We start from the raw sequence: 14,853 nt of genomic DNA on the forward strand, positions 1-14,853 counted from the left end.
TTCATCATATCAGTGTGCATGACGGCCCTATCCCAATATTCATGGAACTTCTTATCAACATCGGGCGGCCAAGTCTTCTTATTTACCATTAGCAGAGCAGCAAGGGCGCTTCTTTTAACAAAATGATCAACAAGATTTTTAAAGGTCAAGCGAACCATGGCAGTAACAGGCAATCCACGGGCTTTCTTCAATAAACCGTTGTAAGACTCAGAGACATTTGTCGTCATAGCCCCCCACCTATAACCACCGTCCTTATACAATGTCCATTTTTCCTTCGGAAGCTCGCTTAACCACATATGCGCTACAGGTGACAAAGTTTTGATTTGTTGCATCCTCATTTGGTATTTCTTCTTCTGGTGCTCTGTAGCAGCCAACCACATTAGCTTCTCAAGATCAGAGTTAAGAAACTTTTTGTTAAAGTTGCTTTTTAAATGTCGAACACAAAATCTATGATGTGTGGTGGGTGGCTGTAACCATTCATGTGTCATTACACATTGCAAGATCCCATGGTAACGATCAGAAATTAGTCCAATGCCTTTTCTATCACAAACAACATGTCTCCATAATAAACTGAGAAACCAAGTCCATGACTCATAGCTCTCACGTGCAACTATAGCATATGCAAGTGGAAAAATATTTCCGTTTGCATCAATGCCAACAGCAATCAACAATTTCATCTCATACTTACCATAGACATGGGTGCCATCTATTGAGATGACCGGCCTACGACTTCTGAATCCATCGATACTTGGTTTAAAGGCCCAGAAAAGATACTTGAAGATGTGTTCGCCATGCATTGTAGTTGACTCGTGTGTCCACTCAACAATAGTGCCCGGATTGAAATGTTCTAGGGCAGCCATGTATCGAGGCAATGCCCTAAAAGAACCTTCGAAATCACCATACACCATCTCAAAAGCTTTCTTACGCCCTTTTTGCACTTTTCTATAACTAGGAGTATAGTGATGGATGTCTTTTATAGTTTCCTGAACAAACTTAATACTGATTTGTGCATTGCTCATAACATATGGTATCAACGAAGTAGCAATCATGTTGCTATTCAAATTCAAATGATCCTCTGTATAATCATCTGTATCACAATTATGTGGCTCAATCATTTTTCCTGCTTTTCACATACCACTTCCGATCAACGAAAAACGGATCATCCAACTACAACCTTCCTCATGCCGCTTGCAAATAACCTTCCAAAATGTACTTTTAGCTTGATTTGTTTTATATTCTTTTTTGTGGGCTATATTATAGAGCCTCACTGCACCTTTCATTTGCTTCTTGCTGTGAAATAACATACCTATTTGCATGTACAAGAAAAAATATCAACTCCTAATTACACTAATTAAAATCAAAAAAAATTAAAAATAATATATTATTAAAAAAATTAGTCGCACGAAACTAACCTGATTTGATAACTTTAGGATTACTGGAATTCCAAAGTGCAGCCCGAACAGACCCGTTATCTCTCATGTATGCAAAATCTTCCGGTTCTACTTCTTCTGTATTATCCAAATATGGGATCACATTTGAGTGATAATTAACACTAACATTACTGGGGGCCGCAATATCTTCATCAGAATCGTCACTGTCAGCAGACGATTGATCATCGTCCGTCCCTTCATGATCTAATGGACTATCGCTATCCGACTCATTTATTATATCATTAGCTAAATCGTTATTGCTCACAATTTGTGTGAGTTGAGTCAACGTGAGGTTATCTTCAAAATCGTTATGCCTGTAAATAAGAAATATTCATAGAATTTACGAGTCAAATACAATTATACAATCCATGAATAAAGTGAATAAAATATGATTATATTTACCTATCACTGTCCAATTCACTTGGACCAGGATGTGAAGGGTGTCGTACATTACAATTCAAATTATGCAACTGCGTAGTAGCATTATTTGGTCCACCCGTCTCACGATTCTGTCCACTCCAATCAAAGTTATGATCGTGCATTGAAGCCGTACCATCATACTGTGTACCATAATTAGTTGTATCATTTGACTGACTACCAAATCCTACAATTGTTTGTTGTTGACCTACACCCCTTGAAAAACCAATATTCAAACTTGGGAGATAGGTAGTACCTCCAAAATCGAACTCATTGTCGGTCGGTACTTCGAAGTGGGTAGAGCGTTGAACTGTAGCATACATGTCAAGCGCCGCTATGCATATGTGATTTTTAAAAATCTCAGGACAACGAAGAAATGACGATAAAGATTCATCTTCCGTAATTGGCATCTCACCATAAATTGGTGAACCATCGGCTGTAAATGAACTTGGACATCGTCCGGTTATAACCACCGATAGTTCAGGATCATTTACGAACATTTTACTCCTTAAGACGCGTTGCAGACGATCATATTTTAGGGAAATTGGAAACCTTTGCCCTATTTCAGGACCACGGTTGTATCTAACCGAACCTGCTTCATACACAACTTCACCACCCCAAAATAAATACACTTTAACATGAGTTTCCGTCATCTTTTATGAAATATATGAGAGAAAAAATAAAAGTTGAAGGATATGAAACAGATAAGAGAAAAACAATAGATGAAATATATGAGATGGATAAAAGAAAGTTGAAAGACTAAGGATATACCATAAGTAAAGATAGGACAATATTTATAAATGAAGAAAAGTAAAAAGTTTCGCAAATTAAGTCACGAAATGTAAAAGATATTATTTTGACAACTATTCAATGCTCGTCTGAAACTGATTGAACCAACAGAAATGAACAAAAAAATAAAATTAAAACCATAGCGATATGGAGAGCAGAAAAACGGTAAAAAAAGGAGGGGGGGGGGGGGGGGGGGGGGGGTTCGTTATATACCAGCAAAATGGAACAAAACATTTCGTTGGTATATAAACGGAAAAAAAAAAATTATTTTCCTATTTCGTTTTTATATAAATGAAATAATAAAAAAATATATATATATTCATCCTATTTCATTGGTATATGAATGACATATATATATATGTATATATTTCGTTTTTTAATACACGAAATGCAAAAAAAAAAAATTATAATTTCCTATTTCATTTTTTTATTCACGAAATACAAAAAACAAAACCTATTTCGTTCATTAAATTACGAAATGCAAAAAAAAAAAAAAAATCAGTTTCCTTCATTAATACACGAAATTAAAAAAAAATCAGTTTCGTTCATTAATTCACCAAATACAAAAAAAAAAAAAAAAAAAAAAACCTATTTCGTTCATTAATACACGAAATGCAAAATATATATATATATTTCAATTTCGTTTTTATATGAACGAAATAAAAAAAAAATTATCCTATTTCGTTTTTTAATACACGAAATGCAAAAAAAATAAAAATTATAATTTCCTATTTCTTTTTTTATTCACGAATTGCAAAAAAAAAAAAAAAAAAAAAAAAAAAAAAAACCTATTTTGTTGATTGTGTCACGAAATACAGCTATTTCGTGAATTGCACAACGAAATGCAAAAAAAAACAGTTTCTTTCATTAATTTCAAGGACGGCAAAAAAAAAAGGCTATTTCGTGAATTGCACAACGAAATGCAAAAAAAAAAAAAATACAAATCAGTTTCGTTTTTATTCACGAAATAAAAATTAAAAAAAAAACACCTATTTCGTGAATTGATTCATGAAATGCAAAGGAAAAAAAATAATAAATCAATCCATTTCGTGAATTGTATCACGAAATGAAAAAAAAAACAGTTTTAATTACACGAATTGCAAAAAAAAAAATGCCTATTTCGTGAATTGATTCACGAAATGCAAAGGAAAAAAAAAATCTTGCATTTCGCTACACATGTAGCGAAATGCAAGAAATTCATCGGCACCGGAACAGTACGTTGTGGGTATTTCGTTGGTTATCCAACGAAATACCCATTTTGGTCTAAAAAAAAAAGCATACTATTTTTGTCTAATGGCCGTAAAAATAAGCCATTTTGGCTCCGGACTCTCGTATTTTGGATGGCTAAAAAATAAACATGGCAAGATACATCAAACATGTTTTCTTACAGAAAAGAAACGAAAATATTATATCAAAGTTTAAATATAAAGCAGTAGATGAATTTGAATTCTTGAATTGTTAATGCAGGGCATGATAAAATCACAAAACAAGTACTAATTGTTTGCGTAGTCGCTACTGTCACAATTTTGTTTCAACTATCCATTAGAGTCTTACCTTTGCTACTGAGGAAAAGAAGGATGAAAAGAAATATTACTCTAAAGGACATGAATGGTAAATTAAAATACCAATAATCTTTGTCTTTATAAGTACAATTGAAGTCCTTCATTTTCCTTAATTTTTTTTTCTATTTATATATGTTGCAGAGGATCTTGGTGGGATTCTAACAGCTGAATCCTTGCAATATGATTTTAGTACAATTGAAGCTGCCACTAATTGCTTCTCTGTAGAAAACAAAATTGGCACAGGTCGATTTGGTGACGTGTATAAGGTAAAAAGTTGTAAAGGATTTAACTTTTATATAGTGATCGTGTAATGTTTTTGTTTTACGGTTTACTAATCCTAACCTTTTATGCATGTTTACAGTTCTTAAGTGATTAGCCAATATATAAATTACTTTACAGTATATAAATTACTTTTAAGTTATATATACTGACACTGTAAATATTTTTTACACGATCGATATAATTTAACCTACTATTGTAGGTCAAGTACCATTTTTATTAGGTTATCAGTTGGTTATGTTTATCATTTAAGTTTACCCGTGATTACCTTAGTAGTGACATGCTTGGTAAATATTTCTTATACTGTCAATGCATAAGACTTGGTTGTAAATCCAAAATGTCCATTCATAGTTCTTTCATTCAGGGGGAATTTGTTACTGGACAAGAAATAGCTATAAAACGGCTATCAAGAAGATCAAGCCAAGGTGTAGACTAGGGGTGGCAAATGGGTGGGTTTGGTTGGATTTGGTTTGAACAAAAATGGATTGGGTTTCAAACCGCTCATATTTTCTGTGGGTAAATATGGGTTTGGTGATAAATGGCAGGGTTGATTATGGGTTAACTCATATTATACATGTGCAATATTATTTCAAGTGTATGTTTATAATTGTTTTCTTTTGTCAAGTTAAATTAATTTTTTCATATAAATTTCAGGGATGAGGGGTGGGGGTAAGATTTTTTTTTTCATTTTTTATAATTTTTTTATAAAACTAAAATATACGAAATTGATTTTTTTTTGGGGGGGGGGGGGGGGGGGGAGGTAGGGGAGGGGATGGGGTGGGGACCATAAATTCTTTTCCATTATTTATAATTTTTTTATAGAAGTAATATATATGAAAATTGAAATATTGATTTTTTTTTGGGGGGGGGGGGGGGGGGGGGGTCGTGGAGGGGGTGGAGTGGGGGTAAGAATTTGTTTTCCATTTTTTATAAAACTTTTATAAAAGTAAATATTTGAAATTGATTTTTTAGGGGGGGGGGGGGGGGGTCGGAGAGGGGTGGGGTGGGGTGGGGGTAAGAATTTGTTTTTAATTTTTATAAAAGTAAAATATTTGAAATTGAAATTTGTGGGGTGGGGGTCGTGGAGGGGTGGGGTGGGGGAAGAATTTTTTTTTTCCATTTTTTATAAAATTTTATAAAGGTAAAATATATGAAATTGAATTTAGGGGGGGGGGGTATGGTGGGGGTGGGGTAGGGATCGGAGTGGGAGGTAAGAAAAAAAATTCTCCTTTTTTATAAGTTTTTTATAAAAGAAAAATAAAGTATATGAAATAAAAAGAAATGTGTGGGGGTGGGAGCACATGGTAGCGTGGGTGGTGGGGTAAGAGTTGGGGTGGGAGGTAAGAAAAAAAAATCATTTTCAAAATGTGTTGTTATTGAGTCTAGTGTGTTCTTATATGGATATTCATATTTGCCCCATATTTTTATGGGTTAAAGAGAGATTTGAAGCTCATATTTACCCAACTGAAATATGAGTGACTCAACTCACTAACATTTGGGTAAAATGGGCTAGTTTTCTAAATATGGCTCAAATTGTCACCTTTACTGTAGACGAATTTAAGAATGATGTTTTACTTGTAGCTAAGCTTCAACACATAAATTTAGTGAGACTACTCGGTTTTTGCTTGGAAGGAGAAGAAAAGATGCTCATCTACAAGTTCGTGCCCAACAAAAGCCTCGACTATTTCTTATTTGGTTGGTTTGTTTATACCCTCTCTTTCAATTTATGTGTGTTACTTTTCTTTTTATAATCTGTTCCGAAAGAATGTTACTTTTTATCTTTAATATATTTTTAATTGTAATATCTCACATGACATGTTTAAGACACGAGAAGCAAGTATTGCTCGATTGGTCAATACGTGACAAGATTATTAGAGGAATAGTACGAAGATTAGTTTATCTTCATGAAGATTCTCGTCCTCGAATCATACATCGTGATCTCAAAGCAAGCAACATTTCGTTAGATAAAAATATGAACACAAAAATTTCAGATTTTGGCATGGCTAGAATATTTGGTGATGACCAAACTGAAGGAAGAACTGACATAGTTGTTGGCACATAGTAAGTGTTTGTCAACAACTATACATATGTATTGAAATACCCCCTTGCAAATCTGTTATAGGAGAATGTTAATTATTGTGATTTATATTTCTTTGTTAGCAGCTACATGTCCCCAGAATATGCAATGCGTGGTCAATTCTCAGTGAAGTCCGACGTATTCAGTTTTGGTGTGCTACATCTAAAGATAATAAGTGGAAAGAGAAATAGATCATTTTATCAAGAAGATACATTTGACGACCTTCTTACCCACGTAAGTGCAAATTAATTGTATTTAAGACTTCCCTTTATTAAAGTTATTATTCTACAGCAGTCAATTGTTTTTTTATAACCTAATCTGGAGGACACTATGAAATACTATGTCGATATTTATAGGCTTGGAAGCTATGGAAGGATGGCAAAGCCATGGAACTTGTAGATCCAACTCTTATTGGCGACTCAAAGTCACTATCTGAAATCATGAGATGTATTAATATTGGATTGTTATGCGTTCAAAGTGATGTCAATGAAAGACCTACAACTGCCGGTATAACTCATATTCTCAGTATTGATTCTGCTACTCTGCCAGAGCCAAATCAGCCTGCATCTTTTAAGGATTATACCAGAATAGGAAAGATGCATCAACTTACAAGCAAATTCATTCTATCGCCTGTTTTCCAAGATCCAATTACTGAAGTCTACCCAAGATAGTATACCCAAGATCACCACATATAGAGAATATTCTCAACTCTTAAATCATCACGGCAAGTCTTTTGTAACAATTTTTCACTTTCTGTTACGACTACGAAAAGTCTTATTTCTTGTAGTACCACTTGTGACTCTCAATTATTACATTGCCAGTCTATTAAGGAGTTAATTTAAGACTCTAATTGTGCTAAAAGAATATGAAGGAGTAAAACTTTCCTTTTCATGGTGTTTTAGTTCTTCTGTTGAATTTATACTATCAATGTGTCAAGCTGTCCTATCTGCAAGTACTTCTTGGCTACCTTATTAGAACAAGTAATTACTGGATGATTGACATAATAAATCAGATTAATTAAAGGTTGTTAGCTCTACTATTAGTTATTGATATTGAATATGAGAAAAGAAAGCAAACTGTGTATTCTAAACCGTTTGACACTCCTAATCTCATCAATGACTAGTATCGTTGACCACCAAAGGATGTGGTGCAGCGGATAGGGTTCATCCTCCCTTAATCCGGATATAGTCGGGCTCCAATGCACATACCGGATATTGGATGTGAAACAAGAAAAAAAAAAAAAAGGTATCGTTGACTTATGAGAAATGTACTGTTTGTAGTGAAAATTAGCAGAAAGCATATATAGTCAAGGTTAACCTGTATCACGTGTTGATCACCAAAAGCTTTCTGGATTTTTTCTACGTACACAAAAACAAAGTGGAGAAAGGGAGAAATAGAAAGAAGAATATTGGAAGTGAAAGCTAGTGGAAAAATATGAAGAAAAAAGTCAAAGCGTGGAAAATAGAGTAGAATCGAAATGGAAATGGACAGCCTGTCGCGCACAGAGCAAACTAATTTGGAACAAAAGAGAATTTATAACAACTACATACTCAGTGTAATCTCACTAGTGGGGTCTGGGGAGATAGAGTGTATGTAGACCTTACCTTTAGCTTGTGAGATAGAGAGGTTGTCTCCGACAGACCCTCGGTTCAAGAGAAAGCATAGGAAAGAAGGTCAGATAAGAATTGACGGAAGTAAAGAATCCATGGCAAAATAGTATAAATAAGTAGTATGAAGAAAAGTAATAGTAACTGAGAAGCAGAAGAGGGTCCATTTATAATATTTTTAATATTTAAGCTCTTTGTGCCTATTGGGCATGTATTTCAAGTGTTGCTTAATGATTTAGTAGGCGTTTGGACATAATTGAGTGACATTTTTTTTAAAAAAAAAAAGTAGTATTTCAAGTTAAGTTGAAAAAAAATATTTCAAAGTTAAAGTTGTGTTTGAACATGTATTTCATTTGAAAATTTGTTGAAGTTATGTGAGATAGTTTTTTTCTTACTTGATCAAACTTGAAACTTCTTTTACAAGTTCGTAGTGAAAAATCGATACAATATGTAATCAAACAGGTGTTTGAGAAAAAGCAAAAACATCCATGTCCAAACAAGCCCTTATTTTGAGAAACACATGCAACTATCACGGTTATCACAGAAGATGGTAGCTAAGCACCATATATTGGTTGGTAATATGGACACTATCTAGCCTAAATTAGGAAACAACCAGCAATGAAAGGGACACTACATAGTCTAAATTAGAAAAACGGTCTCTTTCAAGAAGGAAATGGTTGTCAATAGCCACCACAGCATATAACATATACACAAAGTCAAGAAGGAATTTGTTGTCAATAGCCACTACAGCATATGAAATATACACATACAAGTCAAGAAGGAAGATTCACAGAGGGTGCGTGCAGCATCCCTGATGTTGCACATGTTTTTTGTGGTCGAACTAACAGATTTTATTTGAAACCAAACAGCAAAAGCGTATTACAAGTAGGAAATCAACATACAGCATAAGAAAAAACCGATCGACCATCCTCATTATGCTATCTACCAATACTGTCTATCCTCTATTGCCCTGTACACCCTTTACCACCTCCTATAGTGACATAATTTTTCTATCCACTCTCTATCTTTACAGTGATGCTTCCTATGTAGTATGCTACACATGTTAAGAGTGTGCGCACGAGCAACTTTTCCTGTGAATCGGTACTTTTAGAATAATGTTAGTTAATGTGATTTATTTTTCTTTGTTAGCGGCTACATGTCTCCAGAATATGCAATGCACGGTCAATTCTCTGTGAAGTTTGATGTATTCAGTATTGATCTGCTTCTTTTAGAGATAATAAGCGAAAAGACAAATAGATCGTCTTATCAAGAATGATAAGTTAAAGTGTATTCTATGTTTTGATGATTGTCAAACTGATGAAGAAACAAAGAGAGACCTGATCTACAACCTGCTCTCTCTGTACATTGTATAGTCAGCAGCAACAACTATAAAGTTGTACCGCACACTACACATCAGTACAGCAGTGTTGCGCTCCATGCTTTAGGTCAAACTTGGAAGAGTGGTCTCTATCACATTCCACATGCTCCTCAATATATATACACATCATGTTGCAACATATTGAGTAGACTTGAAAACCTAAAATTATCTTGTGCAAACTTTGCCGTCACAAGTTCTCAAGTACTCTCAAGAACAAAGCCACGTACAACTGAAGGACTTGATCCAGACACCATATTACGTCTATGTTCTTTAAGTTGTTGTGAGTCTTTGTTCATTTGTTCTTAAACTGTAAACCTACTCTTCTCTAAAAGAAGTTGTTTGTACGTATTTGAATTCTCAAAGGTTGCTTGTTGGAAGTATGTTTCCACAAGCTTTTGAGTGGTACACTAGGCTAGAGTTAATGAAGGTTACAATAGAGTGTATTGTAAGGGTGAGGGGTTATGGGAGTTAATTCATGGCTTACAATCGGTTGTAATCTGAGTTACTCGTGTAGTAGAGTTGAAATCTTACTGGGGTAGGTCGTGGTTTTTCATCTCTTGAGCAAAGAGTTTTCCACGTAAATATCTTGTCTTCTTTACTTCCGCACTGCATCAGGGAACTGGTAAACAACCAGGTCCCTCATTTATTGTTTGGTGGACGTATAGCCTCTAACAGTTGGTATTAGAGCAGGTTCTTTCTAAAAAGTTAACACCTAGAAAGGATCATTCACATAGCCGCTCTACCAAACAATGAAGAGAGGAGAATGAATCTGAACGCTAAAGGAAGAAGTGAGTCAAGTGATGATGACAAATTAGAAATCGCACATCTCACTCATATATTTCAGAAAATCATTCGGAAAGGTGCTGAATCCCTAAAGAAAAGGAGTCACAGTGAAAACCTCAAAGACAACCTCAACAGGAGAGATACAAGAAATATGGAGCTCGACAAAAGGCTCAATAAAAAGGAGGCAGCTGAAGACTCAATGAGGCAGGCCTTGAATGCTTGGAAGGACTCTATAAGGGAACTTGAAGAGGAAACCGACTCAAATGATACATCCAAGTCTGGAGTTAACAATGACCGCTCAACGAGTGTCTCAAATCTAAGCGTTGTAAAAAATCTTGGCACAAATGATGAAGCCAAAGAAAAGAAGGTAGATCCTCTCGACAATCAAGCAAGACTCGAAGGTCACTCTCACAAATGATTAGTCTCCCTGGTAAAAAATTGACAAATGAGCTTCATGGACTCATTAAAGAGAAGAATGAGATGGCTGAGAAACTTGACAGTACAGAACAAGAGAGGGATGACATGATTGTATGCATCGTAGATCTACAAGAGCAAGTTGAGGAAGTTACTAGAGAAAACCTTCATCTAAACAACAACATCAAAGAACTGATGAATGCGCCATTTGAGGTATCAGACAAAGCTCAAGATGAGAATGAGAACAAACTTGAGCAAATAAAAATAAGCCCTGAAGCTGAGAAGCTTAAGCATAAGGAGCCTCTGGAGAACCTGTATGAAGTGAACATCAAGCTGGAAAAGAAACATCCTATCCACACAAACACACCAATGAGAAATGAAGACACTGCCAAGCAGAAGACGAAAAGGGAGGAACCTGATCACCACCAAAAAAGAGAAGATTTGCCTAAATAGAGAAAAGGAAAGCATGTGCTTATGGAAGGACACCCTCCCACGACTTTGTGAATGGCTACTTTTAGAGGAAATGCAACAAAGGTGTAGAAGGCTCAGAATCAAAGATATCGTGTTAGAGCAAACATGAAAAGACATGATCTCTCTTATTTCTCAAAGAGTGTCTACTCACATGGATGTTTCAGAAAAATCCAAGCTTAAAGAGACATGGCATAAGTAAGAAAGATTGCCCATTTTAAAAAAAAATTGTTGTTTTTTTTATGACATCAACAAAAGGAGTTAAGAAACCTGGTCTCTGCAACTCAGGTTAGTAGTCTCTTCAGCATCTGCATAAAATTGAAACTGTCATTTAAAGCGTTATGTCATCACAACTGCTTCGCTGAAATGCTTAAAAGCTCCAACTAAATCCAAAAATTCACCGAAATTTAATCAGCCTTTGTCTTCCCCAGAACCCCAAACTTGCTCAGATCAGAAACCTTTTGTCACTTCACCAAAATCTCCTGTCAATAGTCACTCCCCTAAAGAGTCAGCACTTCATCCAGACGCGTCAGACCAAGTTGAGAGTAGCGAACACACTGCGTCTGTCATACTAATGAGATGGAGGGATAAGAAAATGAAATAAAAGTTACTAGTCAACCCATCAAGAGAACAGAGAAATCTAGTTAAGAGAATGAAAACTCGATCTCTCAAGACATGCATAAGGAAGGGATTATGTGCAATAAGGAGGAGCAAACAGGAGAAATCAACAAAGGAATTGAGGAAGATAGTAATGTGAAAATGGGTAACGCTCTTATTTCTGTGTGTCATAGAGAAGGAGATGATTTATTAGAAGAGTCAGTAGAGGAATCGCCCATAAAGGTAGACGGGATCATTTCTGGGATTGGTTAAAATTGATCCAGTAAGATGGATAGTGATGCCGTTCTTATGGAAGGTTTTGCAAAATCCTTAAGTGAAATGGGAAATGTTAGACCTTCGCAAAAAGAAAAGGGGAGACTTGTTCCTTCAATACAGGAAATGTCTGAATCAGAACACAGGACAATTCAGTGTGTAGGATGAGACACCAGGTTCTCCTAACATGAACCGAGACTTGATGTTGAATCCTGAACCCATATCTCATAATTTTGTACCCTTGGCTAAGATTGCTCCTGAGAAAGTTCATGGTCAAAATGAATCTGATGATGAGAACATACCACTTGTTTTCAAGTTAAGAAAAGGATCTGGGAGTAAACCTAAATCCAGGGTGAGAACTACCTCTGCTCGAACAGCACACTCAACCCCTAAGGCAAACAAAGCAAAAGGTACCAAGAGGACCAGAAACACTCTGATGAAAATTTGATTGACTGATGAAATTGAAGTGGTGGATGTGGAAACTGCAAATGATGATGATAAAGAAATTTCTGAGCAAAGGGAGGGAGAAAAGAAAAGGAGTAGAAAATAAAGAGTCACACCAGTGGGATGACAAATCTAAATCCTCAAAGAAAAGGAAAAGTTTAAGCAATGAGGAATCTGGTTCCTCAAAGAAACAGAAAGTGTGAACATTTGTTGCTCAGAGTGATAATGAAGGAAGGGAAAATCTAAAGAAGCAAAAAGTGTTGCCTAGTATGGGGGTCGACCCAGAAATTGCTGACAAATTTGGAATGAGGGAATTGCTTAAATTATTGATTTTCAGAAGTGGAGTCATCTTTTTGCTCCACCAATTCCAAATATTTACGAGGCACAGGTAGTTGAGTTCTCTGCAAATCTCTACTACTTTGACGATCATGGCACCCTTATTACATCTATCAGTGAAACATATTTTATGTTAACCGAAGAGGTACTGGGAACAATTCTAAAGGTTCCCACTGAAGGAATAAGGACCATCATTGGGACTTCTTCAAGCAACTTCAAGGTCATGATTGCCCAAACTATGGTTGACAATGCAGGTGCGAGGGCAAGACTTCTGAAGAAGGCAATGAAAGCAGAGTATCAACTCATGTTCGAGTTGGTCAACAAAACGCTGCTTCCAAGGGCTGAAGGTCGCATTCATCCCATAATTTATATCCCTCTTTCTATGCTCTCCCATTTTGATCTCACATGTTTGATTGATATTTGGCACCTATGACTTTTTTTGTTATGCATTTTCTGATCTGACTACTCTGTTTTGATAATGCATTAATTGATTGCTTATCTAACTTCTCTTTTGCTATGTTACTTCTTGATGATGCCATAAAGGGGAAGATTGGTTGATGTGTTGTAGTGAGTGATGAATACCAATGTGTTGTGGTAAGAGGGTGATGAATGTGTAATAATGAATGTCATGTGCTGAGCTGGATATGTGCTTATGAGTGATGAGAAGTATGATGTGATTAAGGGGGAAGAACTGGAAGATTGATATGAGCTGTGATTGAGAAGAACCCTTTAGTGGGTAACTTGGTCTTCTAGTGTATTTTGTTGCTAACATGTTGTGGGTGCCTTGAAACAAATGATCTGCTTTGCAGCGGGAACATAGTATGTCATCATCAAAAAGGGGAAAATTGATAAGTTAAGTGTATTATATGTTTTGATGATTGTCAAACTGATGAAGAAACAAAGAGAGACCTGATCTGCGACCTGCTCTTTCTGTACATTGTACAGTCAGCAGCAACAGCTATAAAGTTGTACCACACACTGTACATCAGTACAGCAGTGCTGCGGTCCATGTTTTAGGTCAAACTTGGAAGAGTGGTCTCTATCACATTCCACATGCTCCTCAATATATATACATTATGTTGCAACATATTGAGTAGACTTGAAAACCTAAAGTTATCTTGTGAAAACTTTGCCTTCACAAGTTCTCAAGTACTCTCAAGAACAAAGCCACGTACAACTGAAGGACCTGATCCACACACCAGATTACGCCTATGTTCTTTAAGTTGGTGTGAGTCTTTGTTCATTTGTTCTTAAACTGTAAACGTACTCTTCCCTAAAAGGAAATTGTTTGTAGGTATTTGAATTCTCAAAGGTTGCTTGTTGGAAGTGTGTTTCCACAAGCTTTTGAGTGGTACACTAGGCTAGAGTTAGTCAAGTGTGAAGGTTACAATAAGGTGTATTGTAAGGGTGAGGGGTTATGGGAGTTAATTCCTGGCTTATAATCGGTTGTAATCTGAGTTGCTCGTGTAGTGGAGTTGAAATCCTACTGGGGTAGATCGTGGTTTTTAATCCCTTAAGCAAGGAGTTTTTCACGTAAATATCTTGCCTTCTTTACTTCCACACTGCATCAGGGAACTGGTAAACAACCAGGTCCCTCATATACTGTTTGGTGGACGTATAGCCTCTAATAAAGAAGATAATTTTGACAACTTTCTTACCCACATATGCTCAAAATTAATAGTATTGAATAGCTCCCCTAATTTACCTTTCAAAATTTAGTATGTATTTTTTAGTTTTATTCAAGTTCCTCCCTGTAACAATAATGTCTTCTGCATGAGATATCTTTCTTTGTTAAAGTAAGTGGATGTCATTAAAAGTAAAGGCATCAAGAAGATGCATAATTACAATAGTAATAATTAAGATGAGGAAAATAAGCATAATCCAACACCCAATCAAATTAGCATAGTTGATATATTGGAGGCAATTTGCACGATTGCCCTTCGTTGGGGGTGGTCTTTAATTTTTGCCCCTCAATCTGATGGTCTTTAATTTTTTTCCC

At 35.7% G+C, this 14,853-nt stretch overlaps 1 protein-coding gene across 1 annotated transcript; it reads left to right on the forward strand.

Annotated features, from left to right (window-relative positions):
• Positions 1-6,000: 6,000 nt before the first annotated feature.
• LOC132601836 (cysteine-rich receptor-like protein kinase 10) lies at positions 6,001-7,409 on the forward strand. Its single transcript, XM_060314896.1, has 4 exons — positions 6,001-6,180; positions 6,309-6,538; positions 6,638-6,788; positions 6,911-7,409. Exons 1-4 carry the CDS (start codon positions 6,001-6,003, stop codon positions 7,223-7,225), a joined length of 876 nt encoding a protein of 291 aa, XP_060170879.1. The 3' UTR covers positions 7,226-7,409.
• Positions 7,410-14,853: the final 7,444 nt, after the last annotated feature.

This window comes from Lycium barbarum, chromosome 7, assembly GCF_019175385.1.
Source record: "Lycium barbarum isolate Lr01 chromosome 7, ASM1917538v2, whole genome shotgun sequence".
In the NCBI taxonomy this organism is placed as follows: domain Eukaryota; kingdom Viridiplantae; phylum Streptophyta; class Magnoliopsida; order Solanales; family Solanaceae; genus Lycium; species Lycium barbarum.

Coding starts and splice junctions, on each gene's coding strand:
- LOC132601836 (XM_060314896.1), top strand. CDS start 6,001: ATGGCTCAAATTGTCACCTTTACTGTAGACGAATTTAAGAATGATGTT. Junction 6,539..6,637: donor GACATAGTTGTTGGCACATA/GTAAGTGTTTGT, acceptor TTTCTTTGTTAG/CAGCTACATGTCCCCAGAAT. Junction 6,789..6,910: donor TTGACGACCTTCTTACCCAC/GTAAGTGCAAAT, acceptor CGATATTTATAG/GCTTGGAAGCTATGGAAGGA.